The sequence below is a fragment of the Arctopsyche grandis genome, chromosome 1 (assembly GCF_051622035.1).
Source record: "Arctopsyche grandis isolate Sample6627 chromosome 1, ASM5162203v2, whole genome shotgun sequence".
In the NCBI taxonomy this organism is placed as follows: Eukaryota; Metazoa; Arthropoda; class Insecta; order Trichoptera; family Hydropsychidae; genus Arctopsyche; species Arctopsyche grandis.
In genome coordinates this window covers 29278285-29305444 of record NC_135355.1, presented here as the reverse complement: position 1 = coordinate 29305444, position 27160 = coordinate 29278285, and the positions used below count along the sequence as shown (strand labels likewise).

Here is a 27160-nt window from a genome sequence, read left to right as displayed (position 1 = left end):
GCGTCGCTTACTGAGCATGACCCAAAAGTGAAATTGGCATTAAAAAATACACGTAAAGTCATAATAAATACGAGCATACGGCGACATCCTTATCTCCTTATCACAATTCAGAAGAGCAAAGTTGACAATTTTAATTCTTTTTTAAAATACATATACATATAAATATAAAATGTATACTACGATAACAATTTTATCACATTTTTTTTAATTATTATACATACAAAAGGCACTGTGAGAATGCTATGAAAATCAACGCGCGTCTGTATCATAAATTCAAAAGTAAATGAAATCTTTAACGTACCAAAGAAAACATTTGAAAAACCACATGGTCGTTTATTCATTGACATATGTACAAGTGAAATAATTGTGAAAAAATTAATAAATATATATATAATATTAAAAACCACATTCTTTTTACCTCAAAGTTTCACATACATACAAATTCACAATATTCTTAATTTAACTATTAACAATAGGATTTTTTTAAATAAATAATTTAACAATATCAGAAATCAGTTTTTTCAAAGGACAAATATTTTACAGACAAGTGTATTACTGTGAAATTAAGACGAAGGGACGACAATGTAAACGATATTTATTTATCATAGAAACATTTTCTTTGGAGTTGAAAAATGAAAAAACTAAAAATATAAATAATTTTTGAAAAAACGTTTACATTGTTTTACAAAGCAGTGGACGCGAAGACCTTACCATACAGAAAAAATGCAATAATTTTTAATAAAAATAAGTTTAAAATAAATATTTGTAAAATTAAGCGTTACTTCGTTTCCACACACTCAATACATCGTTCCATAGTTTTTGCTCTATTTTTTACACTGAAAAGTGGTCTTTGGCGAGAAGGCAGTAAATCGATAATTAACAAAAAAATACTACCAGATCAAAAAAACTACTTCTTCATTGAAACCAAAAATTTTCGGTGGCGTTTTCCAAAACAAAACATGAACAATGAGTAAAAAACACTGCCAGATCGTTAATTTTCCGAAACATAAAGGTACACACATAAATATATTTCAAATTAAAAACTATCCGTGATATAATCGATGATGGAATTAATTTTCTCAGACTTCATTATTTCCCCCAAATTGAAAAAGGTAAGTATATATTCTAATATATGTTTATATAGGGTGAAAGCCGAAGATATGTTCAATGCGTAAAAAAATATACACTAAATTCGCACTAGTAACGTCATATACGATTATTTTTATGAAAATCAATAAAAAAATGTGTGCTGATTTTAACATGTGTTTTAGATACAGACAAAGAAAAATAAAGTAACAAAAAATAATTATACAACTGTACAATAACTTATCCGAAAATAAAAATGAGATCAGCACTTAAAACTTCTTTAAGACGCCTTAGTTTAATTTTAAAAGAATAAATTATTCCCAGTAGGGGAATCGCGTCATATTTCATAAAAATAATAATAAAAAATAAATTTCAAGTGCTCACTCAAATCGATATCATACAAAAAAGTACTGACGTTACCGCGCCTTTACAAAATATGGAAGATTGTCGATTGCAATTTTCATATAAAAAGTATTTTTAATACAAAAGGTTTTTCCAATAAATCTAACTAATGTACACATATATTGCGTATATTTAATAAAATGTTTTAGGTAAAAATTTTTGAAAAAATAAATCATTGGAAGACTTGCAAAGACATAATTGCATTTTAAATTAAACCATAAGTAGAAAATTGAATAAGAACGCTTCTGCGTATTCATTTACGGTCCTTCTATTATTTTTTTTGCATTTCGAAATTAAATGATGATGAAAACAGCGACAGAATCGAAACGCTCGTCATCATTAAAATAATCATTAATAATACAATAATACAAACACAGCACAAGTATCTCCTTGCATGCAACAGTAGGCGTGTTACGTAAAATTTCAAATGAAAATAAATGAGAATTAATATTAATTATTTACAGGATGTCCGAAATGAAAATTTTCGTACTTGGGTTCAAAATAGAAATTTAGTAAAGTAAAGATTGCTCATCACGCAACGCCTCTGCATTACACCAGGAGACCACAACAATAAAGAGGGGGGGGTCAACATTTTATGAAAAAAATGACTAAAAACAACCGTTACGAACGAAAATTAAAAAATTATAAATATTAAATCTAGATACTCGTAGTTGTAAAAAAAACAAATAATGATAATTAATAAACCGGTCTTTCTGCATAAATAACCGTACACACAATGAAATATTGAATAATAATTAATTATGATATCAGTAACATAATAATAAGCAAGTAACATGATAAATTTGTTTTTTTTTTTTGTTTAAAGTTTCAATAAATACCACATAAAAGTAAGATTTAATATAAATAAAATAAAAAATGATTGGTTGGAGCTCCTTCTTTTACATCAATTTTACGGCGTCTTTCTATTCTATAAATTTTGAGCAACTTTGAATCGGAATTGTTTCATTGGAACGTGTGATGGGAAGTAATTTTTGGTAAAAACAAATAATTTAAAATTGAATCAAAAATTAAAATTTCTTATCACAAGGCACAATTCTCTAGTTCTAGTTGAAAGGGCGACCGTAAAATTGCAGCGGGGAACAGAGCGAAAGCGAGATCGTTGGGGTCGTAAGTTAGGCGATGGCCAGGTCGCGGATGGACATGAGCCTATTGAAGACAGGAAGACGTCCCTCTTCTGGAGTCGGTGGGGGTGAGTTGCTCGGCGACACAGATGGAGACACGAAGAACGACGAGGACACGGAGGCCGTCGGCGAACGAGACAAGGGCGAGGAGCCAGGAGTCGACGGCAATGATGGTCTGCCGCCTCCAGTTGTCGATGACGGTTGCGAGTTTGCTCTCGCTTCTTCGGCATTGTGCACGAAATGGCACCTCGGTCCATACGGACAGAATCCTACCGAGTGGAATGTGCGGCACAGCTCTGTCTTGTACTTTGGGTGTCGCTGCAGGTTGCGCAGCTCGCGATATCCGTGCGCGAACTGGCACTTGTCGCCGTACTTGCAGGAGCCAGCTTCTTCGTATGGCCGACACAGTTCAGTCTTGTAACGACTGGCGTTCGGTGGAGTAGCGGGAGCAGCCACTGGGGCCGGCTCAGACACTGCCCTTTCCAGCCGTCTATGCTGAGGAGTCTGCACAGGAGATTGCTGTTGTTGGGGTGATGGGGGTTGCTGCGGTGGTTGTTGCTGTGGCTGCTGCTGGGGTTGCTGCGGCATGCCAACAGCGCGTATAAACATTTGACTTAGCTCTGCAGCTGCTCCTAGAGAACGAGCTCGAGCTAGGGACACGTGCTCGGCTTGGGCCTGCGCCGACGCCATTACGCCTTGGTTCTGAAACAATCAAAAACAAAATTAAATTTCAGCTCATAGTCATAGTATATTTAAATTTTTTTTTGATTTATTTTTTTATACACTCCGGGCAAAGCCGGGTAATAATGCTAGTTTAATATATAATATGTACATATGTAAGTTTTGGTTCGTAGAATCCGGAAAAATGCACTCTTTCAAAGAGAACTAACGCAATAGAATTCTACAAAACAGCGTCAAGGGGTATTTGGATGTTATCCGAAGGTGCCAACCTTTTTTTTGTGGAATTCTATTGCGTACGTTGTTTTTGAGCGCCTTTTAAAATTATGACTATTCAGTGCAATATTCCAAGTAGTCCAAGTTCGCGAATTGTTAACCTTGACTCGTTGATATTGAAATATCAACAAGTCAATTGTGAAATGTAAGATCCACGATTTGCCACATTTGTATCGCGTAAGTGAAATCTGTAAAACAAAAAGCAATGTAACAAAATCGGTAACATAAACGAGCACTTTCGTCGGTTCTTGAAAAAGGCCAGTAATCACAAAACCAAAACGGTCCAAAACTTTCTAAAAACAGAAGGAAAAATTGAGGACAGGAATATTAATTTGAGAAATACACGGCCGTCTAATCTCGTCACACGCAATTGGCTCATAATGAACACGGTGACATACACAACTACCTCATGGGAAAAAGAAAAGTGCAACAGAGCAAACAATGCCATTGTTGAAATCGCGACAACTCGCTTATTTGCATTGGCCAACCGGCGACTATAGAGGAAAACAGAGAAAGTCCCGCAATTGCTCAAATCCTTACTTATAAAATTAGTAGCATTAAAGAAAAGCGTCACTGGAGAAAGAGGCCTTTGATCAGTACATACGTATACCATGGAGAAGTTGATGATATGGCATTGAAAACTGCACATCATTCAAATGGTACAGAGAAGCAAATGAAACATTGCATGATGATATGCACCCAATACAGATACAACAGCTTCCAGCGAAAAAGAAAGTGGTGAAGCAGAAAAGCAATTTCATAGGATATCAATCGAAAAATCAGAACAAAATAAAAAAAACAATAGTTACGAAGCGAAAAACGAAAGGAAAAGTTAGCGTGGAGCGGTCGAGGACAGCACCACAAAGCGTGTTGTAACAGTTATTACCCACTAGCACAGATCCGGAGACCCATCCATCCACAAGTAGTAGTAGTAGTAGTACATATCTGATCCACGCCAACTTGGACCACGTTCGGCCGTAATTGCTGTATTATTACTCAATTTGAGCAAATAAAATTGAAAATAGGACCGACTATACCCACGCATTTCGTTGTGACTTATAATTACGGTTCGAAGCAGATTTTTAGTTGATGCACCCATATTACAATCTTTTTAATCCTAAGTGGGAGCCAAATCCCTTGTAACGTGCGGCACAGCACGCCTTAGTCAACTCCAGCTGTGATAGGCATGCCTGTGGATTCGAATTCGATCATTGAGTCGTACCTTTTGGCTGGAGTGGGAGTCAGTCGAGCGACTCCGATTTCGCATGTATTCGTATGTGCATACAGAATTACTAACGAACGTGTATGGATCATGCTTGCGATAAGATATAAGGTAATAAGGCACGGAACGCACTAATATACACCAGCTGGGAGGCGTATCTTCATATAATTATTAATTCTTACGATCTTATTATTTGGACAATTTTCTCCAACATTTCTTCAAATAGGAGGATCATCGTTATCAGTATCTTTCAATAAAAGGATATAACATTCAGGAGGGTGAGTTTTGGGAAGGGTCCTGCCGCGTACCCTCGTGTGTACGTGTGCACCTAAATAATGAGATTCAAATATTATGTATGTATTTACAAGCGAAGAGCAAGTCTCACATAAAATTTTCTGCCTTACAGGTACAAAAAAAAATACCTCTCCAAAACTTTGGATAAATATGCACATGAAAAAATTCTAATCTTTCATCTTACAAAATAAATGGGAAACTGGCAATGAAAGATAGCTATGAGAAAGGTTTTAGGTAAGATAAGATTCAGGTACATTACTGCATTATACTTAGTTACAGAGTCTACATAATTTTTTAATATTACTGATTCACCATGAAGTAATTTAACGTTAAAAAAAATATGAAAATGCTGGCTATGCTGATGATATGGTCGTGCAGTAGAGAATCCGATGTACCTAAACTTTTTTAAAATTAAAAGCCACCGAGTCGTTAATTTCAAGACCTCATTCACTAGCAATGCCAAAGAGCGCGTCTTGCACTTTTTTCCAGGCAAGGCTTACAAACAATTGCATAATGAAACAATGACATATGGCGAGCCGATATAAAAGGACGGCACGATCGATTCCATGTAATAATAGTGAGTCGGTAAAATAGTGTCGTTACACTTTCTATGGCGAATCGTAATACGGCAGTGGGTAATCGACTGCCGGGTTTTGCATAACTCACGGCACGGCACGCGCAATCGTGTATGCGTGTGTTTGTGCAAATGCGAAAGCGAAACCGCGCGGCCATTTTTATTTCTGTGTGTGTATTTTCGCTAATCGAATATGTGTATGTTCGCTATGTTCCGGACTAGCAAAACAGGTGAGGCACTAGTTAATATTCGGCGCCATAGCTACAAAAAAACTAAAAAATGTTAATGCTGACTGAAAGACTGGTCTCATAACGCGCTAGTTTTCCAAGAACATAATAAATAAAAGGAAGTGAATTGTAAGCAAACATGATGCCGAATAACTGACATCTTCACTTTTAGTTTGTTCTTCGCCTTTTCGCGTTAGAAAAGGGTTGACTTTAGTTACTTTAAGAATATAAGAAAATAATGTTACATCATCATTAGAGGTAGGATAGTCACAGTGCTATCCATTGTTCCATTGTTGTAAATCCTTTGTAAAAAAAGGTTCGGCAAACCTTTAACAATGCATTTACAACCTTTGAACAATACGCGGCACCTTCTGGGTCCGGTGACATCACCATTCTGGAGAGCAGTGGATGGCGAATGACGGTAAAAATATTAAACAACATGTGAAGTAAAATATATACCTATATGATAGAATCGTAGTGAAGAGACGGTGGGCGGGTCAGGTGGCTAGCAGAATGGAAATTAAGTGCTGGAATGGTATCCAACAGTGTAAAAGGGTGAAAAGTAATGCCGCACGATGGATTAGTTGTGCATACCAGACAAATGGACGCGTGCTGAATGGAAGCCTTCATCCAGATGCGGATGGTGGCTATTGGTTATAATGATGATGATAAAGAACCAATCTCGAAAATCTAGAGAAAATGAAATGCAAGACGAAACTGACAGCGTGACTAACTATTCGCCCATGTGGCATCGTCAGATATGGGATAAGCTAATAATCCAAGAAAATTAAAGGATGTTATAAATTACTGATGGCTTTTGAGAAGTTGTCGATTTCGACATTGTTTGCGTTAACTATTATGTTCGTCGTGTAATGTGATGTAAATTAATCTGGCTGTGAGGCTGGTCTATGGTCAGTGATTTCCAAGTAGTATTAAACGAAAATCAGTGAAAAAAAAATTCAGTATTATTTAACTCTTTGTCAAACCTAATGTGACAGCTAGTTAGAATCAACAAGATTTGAAAGACATGAAATCGCTATTCCATAAAACATGTAAAAACATTTATGAAAATGAACAAAAACTATAAATAGTACAATGAAAACGGTCGGATAAGAGATAACAATGACCACTGACACGAAAGCCATGTGAAACGTAAAGGAGGTATGTAAAAATATTGAGGATGATTCACCAAACAAAAATCGATCGCTTAAAGATGTGAGTAAAAGATAGTATTCATATTTTTATGCATAAGTCAATCAATTATCGTGCCGAATCTTGCGCCAATATTTTTATTTTTTCAAATTGTAACAATTATAATGAAGAAATTAAACGAAGCTATAAAACAACAAACTATAATCCTGGAGATACTAGCAAGTGGTAACATGCTTACCACTGCCAAATCCAAATGTATCAAAGAATCCGTACAAAGATTGTTGGATATTTTAACTGATGAGATCTCCGACAAACGAACACCACTCGCATCTCAAACTCAGCTGTTCTCCGAAGTAGCGGCTTCAAGCTCCGGATCCAGACACTTGAAGGTGGCGAACACGGGGATCGCAGCTAAATCTCCATCTCCCGCTGTAATCATATACCCCTGCAAGGATTCTGGAATTTCCAGTTCTGAAGCAACACAAGCCACTCTCCAAGCAGCAATTAACCCCACTAAAATAGGTGCTAAAGTAATAGGTTTAAAAAAGGTCAGTAACAATGGTTTGGTGATTTTTACAAACTCTATCATAGACTGCGAATTAATTGCAAAGTGTAATGAAATTAATTTGGCTAAGCTAAATGTAGTATTCCCGAAAAAGCGTTGGCCAAAAATTATTGTTAAATACGTTCCTAGAGATGTACCCGACGACAGAATTATGAAAATTTTGATAGAAGACTTCGGAACTGACGTCTCTAATAACATTAAATTCAGTCACCTAGCGGGTTCTCGGGAAGGGCCCACCTGCCACAGAGTGTATTCCACTTCGCCAGCACTCCGAAAAAAACTTGTAAACCAAGGAAGATGCTTCATAGACTGGAATTCGTGCAGGATCGATGACTACATTAGCGTGCTTAAATGCTCACGCTGCTGCAACTTCGGGCACTCTATAAAATATTGCAAAGAGGAAAAACCAAATTGTTCTCACTGTGCTTCTTCTGGTCATCTAGTTTCAAATTGTCCATCTACATCGAACCCGCCCAAATGCTTCAATTGTACTATAACTAACAAACCCAGCAATCATATGACAAGAATCAACCAGTGTCCTGAACTTAAAAACCAGCTCACCATTATGATCAATAAAACGGATTATGGCTACTAACATCAATAGAAATAACTTCTACATTAATGCTTATCTTGAAATTAAAATTATGTATACGAATATCTCCTCAATAATTCCCAAATTCAGTGAGTTTCAACTTTACATAATTAATAACAATCCCGATATAATATTAATAAGTGAATCGTGGCTAAATAATAACATACCTGACAGTGTCGTAGAAATTCCTAATTTTGCTATTTATAGATCCGATAGGGAAGATAGAAGAGGAGGAGGTGTTTGCATTTATGTAAAAATTTCTTCTAATAATCCATGTATTGTGGTTGAAAGATTTTTACCATCCAATATCTCAATATCAGGCATCGAACACTTGTGGTTAAAGGTTTGTTTTAACTGCTGCGAATTTATCTTAGCGTGTATTTATAGACCTCCCACCTCCACATTTGAGGAAGACATCAAACTTTTCAACGTCATCGCCAATGAAGGATGTAAAAGCTGTCCAACGCTGATTTTTGGAGACTTCAACTTTCCTACCATTAACTGGAAGTTTCTCAGCCCAGTTGGTCTTTCCGGCTCTGCAGCTGAGTTTCTTGATTGCATCGCAAATTCAGGACTAAATCAACTGGTAGACTTCCCTACTCGTTTTCGAGGATGTAATCGACCATCGACATTGGACCTAGTTTTCTCAAACTCCCACAATTTCTTATCATCGATTCTCTCTGACTCCCCAATTGGTCTAAGTGATCATATTATAATTAACTCTCTGATTCAATGGTGTGATCGATCCCAATGTAAACCTCAAACTGATCCTTTCTTAAAGCGTAACTTTAAATTAGCCGACTATGAGAAATTGAATGATTTTTTTATAAACAGCGATTGGTCATTTTTAGAACTCGAAATTAATATTCATTCTAAGTGGGATTCTTTTTATCATATTATAAATGCTGGCATACAAAAATTTGTTCCTTTCCTTAAACCATTCAAATCCAAATGTAAACCGTGGATCAATAAACCTATATTGATTCTGATTAAAGAAAAACGGAAACTTTGGAACATTTATGCTAAACATAAAACCCATGAGGGTTATGCTAATTATAGAAAACTTAATAATGAAGTCACTAAACAAATAAGAAACTCAAAGCGTGACTTTGAACTTTCAATCGCTTCTGGCGATTGCAAAGTTTTCTTTAAATACTTAAACTCTAACCTAAAATCTAAAATTGTAGTTTCCACAATCATGAATGAAAAAAAGGAGCTTATTACGGATCCCCTCTTAATAGCCAACACTTTTGCTAAGGCCTTTAGCAACTCATTCATCAAAGAAGACTCTACAAATCTGCCGATGCTTCCTAACTTGTCCCGAAATTCAACAGTAATTAATAATATAATGTTTTCCGAAAAAGTCGTTTCAGAGGTTTTACACAACCTGGGAGACAACTCCGCCCCTGGTAATGATAACTTACCTTCACTTTTTTTTAAAAAAACTGCTCTATCCATATCTCGTCCCCTCTTTAAACTCTTCAATCATTCCTTTATATCTTCCTTTATACCCAACGAATGGAAAACTTCTAACATTATTCCTATCTACAAAAAGGGAAACAAATTAGAAGCCACTAATTATCGTCCTATCAGTCTTTCACCCATTTTGCTAAAATGTTTTGAAAAAATCATCGCCTCTCAACTGACTAAATTTCTTGAGTCTTGTAACCTTTTATCTAAATACCAGCATGGTTTTATAAAAGGCCGATCAGTACTGAGTAACCTTTTAACCGTGCACAATGATTGGTCTCTGCTTCTTAATAATAATATACCCGTAGATGTCGTCTATCTTGACTTCGAAAAAGCCTTTGATAGAGTTCCTATCGATCGGCTTTTACTAAAAATCGAGCATATAGGTGTGAGAGGAAGGCTACTTGACTGGATCAGAGTGTTTTTAAAGTCTAGATACTTCTCGGTGAGGATTGGATCCTGCTCTTCAGAATCTCATCCCGTCCTTAGTGGTGTTCCCCAAGGCTCTGTTTTAGGGCCAATTCTTTTTTTAATTTTTATTAATGATATAGCAAATGACCTCACTTGTAAATATTCTATTTTCGCTGACGACATTAAACTTTATTGTCCTGCCAACTCAGATGGCAGAAATTCCCTTCAAAGCGATTTGGACACAATTGTCACGTGGTCTAAAACTTGGCTTTTAACTTTAAATGTTAAGAAATGCTCTGTTCTCCACCTAGGAAATAATAACCCAAATCTTTCCTACAAAATAAACAGCCTTTTCCTGAATTGCGTCCAATACCAATTAGACCTAGGTATCATCACCACTTGCGACCTAAAATGGTCCGCTCATATAAATCATATTGTCAACAAAACTTACTCATTTTTGTATGTTATAAAGCGGGTATTCAATTTTCTAAATTTAACTATTTTAACAAAAATATATAAAACTTTCATCAGACCTAGACTTGAATACGCTTTTTGCATATGGAATCCTCATTTTAAAAAGGATATTACATGTATTGAAAGGGTTCAAAGGAGAATTTCAAAGATTCCTTCTGAACTCAAATCACTTTCTTATAATGAAAGATTGAAAATAATGAATCTCACTACATTGGAGACGAGAAGATCTAGAGGTGACTTAATCGAAGTCTATAAAATTCTTAATAATCACTATAATTGTCATATGTCTAATGTTATTTCATTCAACATAAACACTCACCTCAGAGGTCACACGCTTAGACTCCAAAAAGATAAATCTAATAAATTGATCAGAGATACATTCTTTTCTAACAGAGTGGTTTCAGTTTGGAATAGTCTTCCCAACGATTTAGTAACCTCTATTAATATTAATATTTTTAAGAATAAACTTGATACTTTTTTTAAAACCAAAGGATTTTTGTGATTCTTCTTTCCCATAATCATATTTCTGTATTTTTATCTTTTTTTGTTTATTTATTTTATATTTTTTTTTCTTCTCTTATTTTATTTTATTTTAATATTGTTTTTTTTTTAATGTATTTTAATTTTTCTCATTTTTTTATTGCATATATGTATAATTTGTAAAATTATGTTTATTCAAACCCCTTGGGCCTATCGGCTTTGCCGCCTCCCCCAAGTATATTAAATAAAAAGTTTACGCTCAGCAACAACAATGGCGACGACTTTAGATACAGCAATCACATATGCATACATTTATAGTTGATTTTTATCGGAATAACGAAGGGTGATACGGTCGAGAGGCGTGGCAGTGACGCAGACCCAATCAGGTGGGACCGAACACTAATATACTGGAAGGGAGAACGAGACAGATTATAGAAGAACCAAAGGCAGAATTGGAAGGGTTAGACCAGGGAGCAGAAAGTAGAGAGCAAAGGTTCCATATTCCAGATCTAGAGGCAAGTTGAACGAGATGGGGATTTTGGATAGGGTCCGGCGACCTGGCCACCTTGAGACGTCCTGTGCCCGAGCAGAATATGTAATCGAGTGGCCCGAGGCAGACCCACTCACCACCACCATCATCTTAATCACCGTGTTTTCAATACTCGTTTGCTCGATTGTATCCGCATCATTGTCGCCACACAAATACTTGATGCGTTTCACACATGTGCCAAAAATACAAAATTCGACTAGCGAGTACAGTTCACGAAAAACCAAGAGATGCAGGTTTCGAGATACATATCTATATATTTCACCATACCAGTGCACCCCAGGTAACACTGTGTACATTATTAAAATGTAGGTACATATATTAAATACAAATCGCAAGCACATTTCAATGTTTCCAACAAATTCGGCTTAGCTGAATTTGCTGATTATATTAAAAAAAAATCACCAAGTTTGTAAACGATAGAAGTACTGGATCATCGAGAAAATTTAATAGCCTTTGATTCCGGCCGGATTAAAAATTAATAAAAGTCACAGCACAGCATCTCACGCAAACGACAGTTTCTATTCAAAATATACAGCAACGAGTTGCGAGGAAGTCAGTTCATATACATAACGATACGACGCAATATTGCTTGCATTAATTAGTCACAATTAGACATTTCCGAAAATATTCATATGCGCATGCGCACTTTCCAAAAGAAAATTGATTTTGTTCGATACGTTACGGCGACATGTACTGCTGTATAGTATGAATAGATTTTGTCGGCTACTGTTGTTGCACCTACGAAACGTTAGACACGAATGTTTCCATAAAAAAATGTACCAAAAATACTTTTGGTACTGCTGGTAACGTGCAGTTGCTGGTGCGTGCTGTGCTAGTATAAATATACATGTGGAAGACGAATTACTAGTTTTTATAAAAATTCGGCAAAAACAACACCATGATTGATTCCAAGGGAATAAATGAAACTACTCGACAACACCCAACATCTAATCAGGTGGCAGATAGTAAAACTGCACTTAGAATTATACAGATAACGACTATTAGTCATCTTTAGTAATTTGTACCAACGGCGCACGAATACGACATGGAAATAAATATGCATTCTTATGCATATTTTTCAAAATCATTATCGAGTTAAATAACCAACAGGGCTCGTCCTTGATCCACCGTAGTTGTTTCACAATTGATCAGCATTTAAATACCCGATTGGTAAAACGAATGCAACATTATGAATTAGACTAAATATGCATAGATTAAAGTGAATACAAAACAAAATACTTAATTACCAGAATATTACGTTATTACGTATAACGAATTAGATACAAAACCAGTTTTTGGAAATGCACCTTATCTGAAAGTGGTAGAATAGAACAGAAAGAGCAAAACGAGATATTTTCGAGAGAGCACTAAACTATAGGACGCAACAAGTTATCGAGAAATCGCGGGAACTTAAATTTAGCTTATAAAATTAGATTAGCAAAAGAACGTGAAATGTATAAAAGATAAATATTCTGAATTACCTTCAAAACAAGTCTCGATATAAGCATTCACTGGCACAATATTGTACAACCATACAAATCATTCTTCCTGAATATTTGAACTAGTACAGTAGACGTGTTCACGAAACGATAAATCGCAGTTTAGGCAAGGTGAAGGTTACGCGCGCAAAGTATGCAGTATTGAGTATCGGTCTGTTTACGTTTTGCAAGAACACATGGCTAGTATAGAATGTGTCAGTGGTCATTTCTACGATTGCATAACCTCAAATCATATTGCATATGTACAGAAAAAACCCAACGTGACCTTAAGACACATTGCGAAGTAAACGGCAATTTACGCACTGTCAAGGCGAAAAACAACGTGGGCGATCGGCAAAATATAAATGTCAAGCGATTAGCTAGAGTGGATATTATGCGGGCGCGGGTAAATGACCCACGCGAGGCTCTGGAGGGTGGTGGTTCACACTCAATTGCAAATACAATACTGTCAATGCGATTTCATGCACTCGTCGAGACACTGGATTGAAATTTATAGAATATGTTCCTGTGAAGGAAATTCTTGCGATCATCCAATATATCAGTCGATCGAATCGATTCATAGATGATACAAAAACTGGCTACGTACATCTTTATAGGACGAGAGCTACGTATTGTAGTACTGGGAGGACCAGGCTGGGCACTTCGGCATGTCCGATTCAGGTGTCTTTCCAAATTAGGACAATTTCTTGGAATTGTTGCGGCGTGGAATATCTTCTCCACAGTGGACAGGCATTTACGACCCTAATTTTTTCCCTCCACAATAGCTATTAGGACACTCTTGGCTTTGAATATAATTTGAATTTGAGATTTGCAGGTCAAATTCTGGACTGTTGCTTGAACTGCCGGAAGTGAACATTGTTTATATGCATCGCAAAAAAAATGAATTTCAGTCAAGTTAGTCATGAAAGATTGTTTGTGTATAGTAGTTTCCAATTGCTTGTGTATACACGGTGAAAGAATTCGATGCGGTGCAAACGATCGACAAGCATCAGATAGACTGAACCACAGATCAACGACACGGGTACCTTATGCGTGCGCACTGCTCGCACGTACACTAAGCGAAATATACCCGAAGTCCGGATATACCTACCCTGTATACGTTCTGTGATATTTTTTGCCTTATTATAAACTAATTTTGCCTTATTATAAACTCGCCAGAAAGATCCAACTCAATTTTAATAATTGCATCTGTGCACATCGAAAGGTTACTCGTCATCTGATGTGCGATTATCATTCGTGAAGTCGAGAATTGCGTTTAAAGCAGCCATCCAGTTAATCTGTGGTTCCTCGAGATATAATGTGGGTCTGATCGCAGACATAGAGGCACGCGGCCCATTTTTTTTTAGATAGTTTTGCACATGTAAACAAATCGCTAGCACGTAGTCTATGCTATGGCACCCAGGCTTATTTATTACTTGTGTTTTTACCCGGCTTTCCTCAGTATTTGTAATATAAACCGCTTAAACATGGCTAATAGTAAACATTTTATTTGAACAGTTTTATTTTTTCGTTTTCGTTCGTTCGTTTATTTATTTGTTTGATGACGTCGCGGATTTACGAACCAACAATAGTTGCATTCTATCGAAATTATATTTAAAGAAATTTGTATTTGTATTTACAGTAATTTGGAAGAAAAGAAACCATGCGGATTTTTCACAACAGGAAATAACGTGCCCGTGTTCGCCCTTAATTAAATGTTTTCGTCCTTAAATTGCTTGAATAAAGATCGGCTTTAGATGGATGCTTTTCAAATTACAATAGACCGAGCGAGATAAAAAAAGCATTTATTTTTTAAAGGAAATCGACAATAGTGCCATTTTGTGCAAAAAACATCCATATGAAGCTCTCAACTTATCAAACCCAGTTAATCCACGAAACACACGTTGAGAAGCACTGCTTGAAATAAATGTATGTACGTATTCACTAGGCTAAATATGATAGCATTTACCACGATTTAATTTGATGGTTCAGTAACTTGTATAACGATTCTTCGAGCATTTGTTTACATTAAAGACCCCTCCTATAACGAATTTTGGATAAAAAAATACCCAAGAATGTCATTGTTGTTAAAAATCGGCTTATTTGGAAATTTTTTTATGAAGTCCCCCATTGAAGTACAATACAACGAGCACCTGAGGCACACTTCCGAGGTCGCCATAATTACACAGCATTCGAAAAAAAAAACCACGACCACTCATTACAAAATCATAGTGTACCAGTAAAGCAATGATAGTAACGTATCATCCGCCGTAGTAACAGAGGTTTCCTATATTTATGTTTCATTGTATACGCGCCTTGAATGTTTGAATGCATTATAAAGTGCGATTTAACTTGAGCGGTGAGGGTCGGTCAAAATGCAATGGACACAAACGCACACGATTGTTTTCATTAAGTACACACAGCGACAAACCTATTATTGCCATTTTATGACATGATAGTATGACATGTATTAATATTACCAAAGGTGGGCAAGATAGAAAGTCTACTATGCAAGCGGACAGAAATGGAGAATGGAATTGCGCAGTTTGCTGATACGTAATCGGCAGTCGTGTATGTTTAAAATGCAAATATGTATGGGTGCAAAAAAAGCAAGTGGGTAATTATCGCGTTTTTAGTTAGAAAAGCATACAAAAGTTTGAGAAAGGTTGATTGAATTAATGAAACAAGGTGGTGTGAGCAATGCCGTTTATATCTACAGGTGTTCCAAGCAAGTGGTACAAAGGTAAGGGTCGATTAGTCATTTCAAGTAATGCAATGTAACTTTTTTTAAATATTTATGCAAGTTTTTTTTATGCCTGTAGATTCCGTTCTATGACAATGTTTTTAATGGAAACTCCCACCTTTTTATTTCATCTGACATGAAGGTTTTTTTGACAAAACAATACACCAAATGAAAATTTTGATGAAATCAATTAGTGGAAACACAATTAATCTTTTATAATGGCATTACAGTAAAACTGTCTTTGGAGTCGTTAAATACCATGATTGTTTAAAAGGATCATATTAAAAAAATGTTGAATGTGTAAGAAGACCATTTTCATTCAACGTGAACAATAGAATTTTAAATTACGAGATCTGAAACTTTGGGATTGATGATTCACGTGGTAAACGAACAATTTCGCACACTACAACGAATACGGAATATTTGACACTCGAATTTTCGATTTCAAGATAATTTATTTTACATGTATACACCCACATATTTTACATTAACCTTTCCACCGCGTACGACTACTATACATGTCCTAGCGAACATGCCCTCAGCGCGTAAGACACGCATAGATGTCTTGGAAGTTCCAACCTGTATATTGTGTTAAAGAGCCGTCTATTGTGTTAAAATTTTATAACTTGGTTGAAAATATTACTAAATGTACACTTTACCAAATTCAATAGATGGCAGTAGTCAAAAAAAATTCAATATAGGCTAAAATAATTTATAAAATATTACAACCTATATTTATAGTCGAAAATGTTTTCGGTTTTCGGAACCGTTTCAATGAAAATCATATAAATTGGCGAACTCCGATAGGAAACGGTCGACCTGTAGTCACATTCAAGGTCGGGCCAACAGCAACCAGAGGGATTGAACCCGTGACCACTTTGTTCGAAAGCATTAGACGCTAACCACAGAAATACGTTGCTGGTTAGTGTATTGATATAATTCGAATAAAATGAAATTTTCATTTTATCATCATTACGTATATATTTATATGCTCGAAAGCTGGTTCATAAAAATGGTTAAAAAAAAAACAGCAAAATATTTCCATAATTGAGATAACAATGTTTCTGGGCACAAAACGAAGTTTAATTGTGATCCAAGAATGAACCTGCGGTAATTGGTGCGCTAAATCTACAAAGGAAATTAAGCATAGTTCAAACCAGACATAAATTTGTATTAATTTGGAATCATACGATAAAAATATTATTCAACAATATTATACAAATTCAAAACTAAAAGCGATATTTGCATTTTAACTAGCATATTTTAGTGTCAATTATGTGCGGTTACTAATATGAGTGGTTTTGCACGCGTAACATACGAAATGATGAAGATTGGCGAGGAAAAGGTTAGCGAAGCGAAGCAGTAGCATCCGGCCGTTTCACTTTCACTAGTCATTCGTTCGTCGCTACCAACTACCTGTTGCGCAAACGGACTCGTTATTGCTACTACCTGGTCAGTACATCGTGTACAAGCTCATCTTGTCACGTCCTATTGCCAAATATTCCATTTTTTCTTGGGTGTAAAAATTTTATCGACCTAACCGGTTCGCGTCACGAAGTGCGATAAAAAAGCGGACCCGCACCGCGCCAAGTCACCGACAAGGTTAAGGTTTCGCTAATAAATTAGATTGGATACTTCTGGGTGGATATGCGACTGCCGCGGGCGACGCAATATTGAGGTTCAATGGCGTTCATGTGGACATGTCTCATGGTGACTTCTCAGGGCAGTGACTTCTAAATATCAATTATAAGTGCAACTAAATACAGTTCAGTTCAACAATTCCAACTTTCAACCCACACACAAAAAACATGTAGATATGTAGACAGTTTTGAAGAAGTAATTATGTACAAAGGTCTACTCCGGAATAATCTATGCTATTGCGATGCACACCAAAACTCCCCCCCCCCCCCTAGAGTGTTTTCGGTGAAAAATTATCTGTGTATTGACATAGGTTTGTGAGTGATAGATAACGAAAGATTGTCGAAACGAAAGATCGTACGAATTAACGATTACATGAAGATACGCCCATTCACAACTGAAGTCTACTTGGGCATACCTTGCCTTACCCGTGTTCGTTCGTAAAATGCGTTCGTTTATTAAAAAAAATGTCACAAGTGACCCGAGAACCAAACCACTTGGCAACAAATGCAAACTGAAATAATTTTAAGTGAGAATAATTTTAAGCTAATTTTGGAATTCACAATTATTCTTTATAATAAAGTATACGAAGCGCATTTCTATGTCCCTAAATTAAATTTGTACTATCACATTTAAGAATATTTTGGAATACACTTGGAATAAGTTTGAAGTAAGATTTTGTTTGCGGAATATTAGCAAGGTGAATGTTGATACTTGAGTAGTACAAAAGATATCCAACTATACAATTGTTTTCGTTGAAATTTCTAATCTTTTGGGTAAAAAGGTCAGTGAAGTACAAAAATAAGCGAAACAATCATTCAAGAGATAATCTTTACTCATAAATAATAGATCGCAACGCAGATAAGCGTAATTGAACGAAGCCATTGATCAGTAGCTAAAAGCAAGATCCATTGTATTAAAATTAGCATAAATTCAAACTGAAACAACCAAGAAAATTGAGTCATTTTAGCCAAACTACCGAATAATTTTTTTCTTGTGGTTTGTTGGTTAGGATAATATTACATTTATGCAGAAATCTGCAAGACCAGAAGCACACAATTGTTTTGTATTATTAACTTTTGTTGTGACATGTAATGAATACGCGGTATTATATCACATTCGAATAGGAATGAAATGGTGAATATTCATGCAAGTTCTCGTGGAGTGAGAAGAGCAGCTGGCAGGCTGTTGTGTAAGAGAGAGTGCCGCGATGATTGTATTGACAGGGAAAGTTTCCAAACGAGTTTTCTTGTGGGCAGATAAAGAAACCGAGAGGTAACTGGTACGATAAGAAGAGAGTGGGTTTCCAACTAGGAAAACTGGCTGTGATGCATAATGGACACATCGTGCAGTTACGCAACTCAACTCAATCTCATCTCGCCTAAACGCACTTCGTGAGAAATTGTTAATGAAACAAACTCAGTGTTTCGCGGTTCATGGTCGCTAACACTTGAATGTCGAATCAATTTTCAACCGTGATGAAAAATATTATCCCTTCCATCTATTCCTCCTACACAAGCACATACGAATTATGCGCATCCCTTTTTAGGAACCAGACCTCAATAATTACATCGCATCATCGTATCAATAACACACATGTGTAATTTGACCATTGCTGTTAAATACTAAAGTGACGAAAGAATTTTGGACTGCCGAATCCAAAAGTTCACGGACCAATCTTCGATAACTTGCTTTCACCATTCCAATTGCTTCCGATAGCATTTGTATGACATGAAATACATTATGATATAAATTTGTGAAGCGTCATTATTAATGCTAATAACTGAAGGATTGCAACCGCTTTCTTCCGCTTGTGTAGTGTAGCAAAGGTTTCATGAAAAAATAAATAAATAAAAATCCGAATAAACTATTCCACAAGGTGAACAAAGTGGACAATTTTGAAAAACAATATGACGACGTTGACTGAAGACGCTGACCGGCGAGCCACAATTTGTCCATTCTTCATTCGAACACGTAGTCATCGTCACGGCGATTGTTATCCAATCATCCACTTATAATTTCGCTTTCAACGGGGAGATACTTGATGGAACAAATTGATTGAAAGTCCAAATGTCGTCCAAATAATGACCCATAAGTAGACTTCGAAACTTTCTTGACAATCGTTTGCTATCACACTTTTTCGACAGTTTGAACAGCCTCAGATTTTGAAACATTTGATTTTCACGGATGCAAAGGAAGAAAGCAAAGCAGTCAGTCAAGTTGTAACCCAGGTTGATTCTGTGGTGCAAAAACAAACCAGACGCGGATCTGACGGGTCAGGTCATGCCTTCGCCCACACAAAAGCAGTTTGTATAAAATGCCTACTATACATTCATATACATATATATATATATGCACTATAAATTGTGTTATATACCAGAAAGAGAGACCCACGCAATCGGTTGAACGACTTTGTGAGAGAACGTACTATAAACTCACATGGTAGTGAATCCAAACGAACAATAAAATGCACGTGCTGTAAAAACTCATATTGGTCCGTTGAATGTCAATTACAAAATCGAGTATTGCTGATGTATATTAAATGCTGGATGAAGGCCTCTCCAATATCCTTCTGTTTTGAGCAACTCTCATCCATCTCATTCCACACATTTCCCCACTCATCCACCCTGTGGCCTTTTTTGCGCCCTTTCACATTCTCTCGGGTATTTTACAAATCCAAATCTATAACAAACTGGTTGAACTATTATACTATATCGGTGCGCCCCGTTTGACCGACTTGAAATATCTAAAGACACGTTTTCCCGCCTCTTCAGTGCATCACGTCGAGATTGTATATGAGCCGTTATATTTGAAAGTCCAATCTGTTTAAAGTAAAAAAAACGCATTTCTGTTATGACTTAATTCACTATCGTTCCTTCGTTAATTCGATATGTCCAGAATCTCGGAAAAGCAGAATAGAGGTATTACAGGTCACCAGCATTTTTAATTATTGTTAAATGCAAAACACATATATACAGTTTAGGTTCAGCATGGCGGTACGAGGTAAACCTATACTGTATATATGTGTGGATGTGTATATACGTGCTTTTTTTCTAATTTACAACCTTTATTTTGAAATTAGGCATAAAGGCGCATTGGGTTTACCTGTTAGGCCTTCTTAGTATTATTTAAAAAAAAAAAATATATATATATATATAGTGCCGAAGCAAATGCAAAAAAATGAAATAAGTAAAAATACACGATTCGTATTGTTCAGCTATAGCTATCAGTTAATTTTTTGGAAATCTCATATTTAGATGGTGTCGAACAATTAGTAATGTAGTTATTCTACTGCCAAATTAGTTAAATCGGAGTGAATCATCACGACGGCGTCGATAAAATCACAATGTAAAAAGAGTCAAGCAACCTTCTAGTACAGCAAGCAAGAGTTAAATGCAACCTTCTAGTACAGCAAGATAACGATGTTTATCGAAATTATTGTGAAACTGCCCTTTGCAAGAAATAGGTGAAAAAAAAATCAGATAATAGGGTATAAACATAAGCATTCCCAGAAATTGTCAACTATATGATGTTTCTTTGAAAATTTTATTTCGGATATTTAAACACGTTAAACTGCCTCTTGAATTACGATCAAACGCAAGAGTTGCAGTAATCATGAGGTAACTAAGTCATTGCAAGCATTTAGTGAATGCAGCGACGTTTCTTTATTGGATAACTTGGGCACAATTGCTCAAATGACAGTTGATTTTACATTTACATACATTAGTCATATTTCACAAAGCGAATTAAAAATATCAGTAGTGTGTTGGGTGGAAACAATGAGTAGTAAGTATGCTAAGAATCAGTAGGTGAGTAATAAATAAGACAGGTCCGGCCTTGGACGTATACAACCACAACGTAATTAAGAGGTTTTACTGTCGTTATTTTTTCCATGCTATTTTTTTTCTTACACAAAGATTGTATCGCGAACACGACAGATGCAACGTTGTTAAGAAAATTTGCGTCCGGAAAAGCGATGGATTCATTTAGAATACCACAAATTGCAATAAATATAGATGCTTAGAAAACAAGACCCCATTGAAAAGGTACTATCGCGGTTTGTATTGTTAGTGATAAAGACTTCGCATACAGGCTTTCTTACGAAAGTCCATATGCCATATCCTCAATATTAAATAAGAGGGGGAAAAACCTCCGATGTACACAATGGTAAAATATTATCAATTCAATGAACATAAGATACATAAAAAATTATTCAAATGCGAAAATTGTTTGTGATTCATCAGTGCCATTGTGCATGGAACACGTGGTTTATTAATACCGAAATTTGAGGTTGGAAATAATTGATGGAAAAATGTAACACAAATATGAATAGCAACATTACTTGGTTAAGTACGAAATATTGGGTATTTATTGGTTATAGGGGCGCATTTGAACAATAGTTGGAATGAATTGGAACAAGAATAGTCTAGGTGTCGCGAGCAGTACGCTGATAGTACGCTATATCGAAAAATATAGATAAAAATTGGAAATGCATTCCCAAATTGGAAATGCATTCCCAAATTGTTTATTAGTCCCAAATATTATACCTAACTATATAACATGTCTACGTATTTCACACCACATGTGCCCTGTATTGTCTTTTTGCAGAGATAATCTCTTCAAATAGATTTTCCATGTGTAGAGCCGTACCACGATGTTATACTGTCACTTAACTAAAACTGTTTGCGACAACTAAAGGTGACTGCACTAGAGTTCTAACTAAACTCCGGCGCTCGGGTTCTATTTCACGGGAAATAGCAAAAAAAGGTAAAAAATTTACACGGTGTCCAAATTGAGACCGACCACCTATCTTTAGCTATAACATATAACTGTCGTGTATTTGTATCACATAGTGCAAGTGTTCATACTAGACGCTCGGATGCGTCCGTATAACCGAGAAGAACCAAAACTGGCATGTATATGGCCTTGTAAAAACGGCATTGATGTGACAATAATTATATATTAGCAACATTTGATAAATAGTCTTACGTTTGATTTCAGTTGACAAACTGCACATTGCTTGTGAAACGTTTGAACAATGTCACAAAATTTACGATTTTTTTAACGCCACGTGTATATAACAAACCCAGAAAATAAGAAAATGTGTCTTAAGATAGCAGACGAGTGCAGTGAGACAGTCGACATATATAGGACGTACATATGAAATGCGAATTGAAAGCCACATGAAACAATAAAATGCATACATGTAAAAATACACGGTCGGGTCACGAAAGAGCTTTCGCCGTGTAAAAATTTCGAACGAGGTTTTGAATTCGTCTCGTACAGATCAATCTTACGCACAAATGAAAGTATTTTGGCGCCACGACGAAAGTTCGCCCAAGACCACTTTCCTCTTCGTCAGATAACACCGGGAATGAAACTGCGACATTTGATACGTGCATGTACTTTTTGGTAAGTGGATGAAAAATTGTCAGTTACGGCAATTTGGAAAAAGCCAATAATAAAAAATAATGGATTTTTGATGGGGCGACGTAGTTTGCGTCATAAGGTTATGGCTGTGGTGTGTGCGGTTTAGGTCGGCGCGTTAACACATCACCGCCGGCCGAATCTCGCCAAACGGGTATTGTATTTATTATACACTTGCGGGTGCGCTGTCGCTTCGGCGAACGCTACAACCTTGCCACAAAATACACACCAAATTCGAATAAAAATATTAAACACTCAAAAATGAACTTCAATCCTTATCAATAAATCAATTTCGATAGTCAATAATTTGATAATCAATATGACTAAATAGATACGTTTATAATTAGATATTACAAATTAGATTGCTTTACACAAATTGCTTTAGATAGGCGAATAATAATTTATAAATTGTTTTATGAACGTTAATAAGAATTGCAATGAGGTATTTTTCCTTTAAAACTGAAGACTATAAATACTAACAAGAAAAAATGTGCAAAATAAATCGACTGAATCAGCAGCTATAGGAATAATGAAGTTTCGGCGTAGCAAATAAGAATGGTTCAAAGAAGTAATTGACCTCTTTTTTGCAAAAAGAATCGTTCGAACGCGATTCTTTTATGTAATTTTAAAAATCAGATCCTAGTAATCCAATAGCTTTGAAAATACAGTATTCTGTAAAACTTTACATGTGTATAGAAAATAATGAAATGTATCTGCATCAAATTTATTTAAATATTTGAAAATACTATAATGTAATTTTAAAAACCAGATCCTAGTAATCCGATAGCTTTGAAAATACAGTAGAATTCTGTAAAACTTTACATGTGTATAGAAAATAATGAAATGTATCTGCATCAAAATTTATTTAAATATTTGAAAATACTTTTAGAAATAGTACAATAGTGTTATTTTACCGGGCTAGATATAAATGTATTTATATCTCGCAAAAAAGCATTGTAATGAACCACATTTTTTTTATTTTTAGATTTTTATGGCAAATAGAGAAATCTTTTCAACGAGTGCAAATATAACCCAATGTTTCATTCATATCCACAACGCATCATTTACAACGAATCACACTGCGATTACAGTCAAATTAGCGAGCTTTCTATTTAATATATCATAACATTGACGTTTAGAACTATTGCTGTTTACTCGTACTAATTACCAATAATTACAAGTTGATAACATTGCAAATAAACTAGTTTTGACGTTGCGGATGCTTACCTCACATATTAAATTTGTATAAATAGACAATTTAGCAATTGATACATTTGCGGTTTCACACGCGGTTTCGATAGAACAAATAAATACGCACGATTAGTATTTGAAAATCTGTATAGTGTAAGCATAAAAGTCTGCATGAAAAAAAATCACAGCGTATTGTAACTTTGTAAACTTCCTGTAGGCGTGTTGTTGTTTCGTTGTTTTTTTTTTGTTTTGTTCAAAACGTTTCAAACAGGTTTGCGTTGTTGCGTTTTCCTCGTCACTGTGTTAAAACGTTATCGGATCTCACTGGGCATGAGCGAACATAGTTTCAGTCTCGATTACTACTGATTTTGACCAAATTCTTTTAATAATAGCCATCTTGAAAGGAACGGATGCGACGCGAAGAATTGAGTCATCGGCATATTACACATCGAAACCGACTGAATTCTAAGTAACGCAAGTGGTAACGTCACAAAAAGAAATTTATTTGGTCAACACGTCGATTTTATCACAAAACAAATCGTTCACGTATTGAGATAATGCCAGTATGCAATATTGAAGGTACGTTACTGATAAACGAGAGTAACAATAATTGCTATTGAAGTTTGAAGATCATATACAAAACAATTCAAATAGTAACGCGAAAACTAAACTAAGCGCGAAAACAAGTTTTTAGTTTCTATAGTATATCGGATTCTACTTTTACATCGTTGTTAATAGAATAAAATTAAATCTCAGCGACATATCATTACTAATTATTTACCACCATAAACTAATAACACTACAGAATAAACAAATAACACTACAGATTATGATTCATCGCTAATCATTATTCGAATTGTTGTGAATCAGCGAAAATACAACGAACTGAAATTACAGAGTCAGAGCGCGCCATCCACAATCTTCACTTTTGTTTTCGCGCGGGGTCGCCGGTCCAAACGCGTCTCGACGCGACCATAATCATCAAAACATAAATTAGCACGGCCTGAAAATACTGCCTGGTAATTTCTCAAGACGGGTTGGAACGTCTCATCTACCTGCCGCTCCGGCCTTTTGTGCGATACGGGCACAAGTGAAGGGACGCACAAATTAAAGAAAAAAAAGACCCTTTTCGAAATGCAAGGTTGCACACACGTACACGAACACACCCACGCAGAAAAAACATTGCAGCGAACATTGAATCGAAATAAAAATCATTGCAACAATGCAACGTGTTTATGTGTGTGACAATAATAATAAAATTAATAACGGCTTACCTTTAGGAGTAACAAGTCGCTGAGGTCGTAGAAGGGCGCCTGGTGCATGATCGCCGTAGACATGATGAGTGGTGTGGTGTGGTGTGATCACAAACAAAATACAGATAAAAACTAAACAAAACTTTTCGTCGTAGTGCAGATTATCCACACAGATAGTTTCGAGGATCGAGTGAAGCACTGAGAGTGGTCGAGTTTGTCTGTCGTCGAATGGTCGTGATCAGAGGAGTGTGATTGTAGTGGTTGTTGTGTTTGTTGGCTGTTGAGGTGGCTGTGATTGTGATGAGAGGAAGGATGTGCAGAACAGAAAATCACATGTCAGCGCCGAAACGCACTGGCGCACTGCACTGGCGAAACAAACGACCGTTCGCAGAGACGCGCACCCGCACACTGACTCGCTGACTGCTGGTTCGAGACCACAAGCAGAAGTACGCGACGCGACTGCTTGTAGTTGCCTCTCGCCTCTCTCCTATCGCCTATCGCCTCTCGGTTGCTGCTGGTTGCTCTTGCTTTTGCTTTTGCTTTTGCTTTTGCTCTTGCTCTTGCTCTTGCTCCGTGCTCGAGCCTCGAACCTCGAACGGCACCCGCCAATCGGCGATCGGCAATCGCCAATCGCCGGCGGAGAGAGAGCCGACCGGTCCCGATCTCGCCCGACCGTGCCCGAACCGCGACTTGTTTATGCCGGCTTTTTGCTCCTTTTCTTCTGTGCGTTGTTTGCGTTCTGCGTTCGGTCTCCCCCGCTGCGAGCTCACGAAAATTATAACAATCTGTTGATGCACACATACTCGCCGCGTAAAATTCGTACGCGATGCTCCCTCGATCAAGGTCGAATTTCTCCGTTCTCATGTGTGCATAATTTATTAGGATAATGTGTGCATTTCGTACGTCAAAGTACCTGACAAAAAAATAAATAAATTACGACAATAACCATCTTGCAAAAACTTCGCGACCGGATTTGATTTGATTGACTTACTATCTATATTTAGTCATCTGCGAACAATATTCAAATTTTTTTCACCAAACCACTTGTCGACTTATTGATTGCTCCTTCTTATTTTTTTTATTTTTGAAATTATGTTTGTGCCACTATGTCGTTGGATGTAATGATCTTTTGATGTGGAACTTTCAGAACCGACAGATTGATTTTTTTCACTGACATTTATGCTTCGAATTCTAAATTTGTTGTTACTTATAGACTATATAATTACTATATGATCTATAATATAGAAGAACGAAATTTCTTGTCTGTGAAAGATCAAAATTTCTCATGATCACAATACTTTGTCTATTAATACTTTATACATAAAGAAAAAATAAACAGCGACTTCTCTTTTATCGTAACATTTTCAACATGTGTGCGTTATATGTACCTATATGTATATAAGGAAATTATTTGTTTTTATATACATTTTTTGTTTCTAATAGACATATGTACAACTTTTGAATGTATCTATTATATTTTTACAATGTAGTGTGATTTTTAACAACTCAACATCTGAAATCTTCAGTTTTTAAAAAAATATTTGAAATTTTCATATTTTCTTACGAAAGTGAGTGTAATTACGTATTACATAATGTGCAAATTATGAAAAATTCTGTTTCATAAATTCTCTTTAAAAATGTCAAAACAAATTACAGACATCAATTATTCTAATAAATGTGCTTACGGGAAAAAGCACACGAGCCAATCGAAAAAAATTTCGTCGTCGACTCAAAATTTTTTCGAGCATTCTTATTAAATATATTTTTAAATTACACCATTCTGGTAAGAAAAATAACACCATTCTGGTAAAAAAAAATTATCAAAAATTAATAAA

General features: G+C 36.0%; 1 protein-coding gene across 1 annotated transcript; it reads right to left on the bottom strand.

Annotated features, from left to right (window-relative positions):
- Positions 1–213: 213 nt before the first annotated feature.
- On the bottom strand, positions 214–26068 carry Tis11 (Tis11 zinc finger protein). The gene is made up of 2 exons (XM_077428117.1): positions 25347–26068; positions 214–3332 (listed from the first exon to the last, which is right to left on the bottom strand). Exons 1-2 carry the CDS (start codon positions 25407–25409, stop codon positions 2622–2624), a joined length of 774 nt encoding a protein of 257 aa, XP_077284243.1. The 5' UTR covers positions 25410–26068; the 3' UTR covers positions 214–2621.
- Between the last annotated feature and the right edge of the window lie 1092 nt (positions 26069–27160).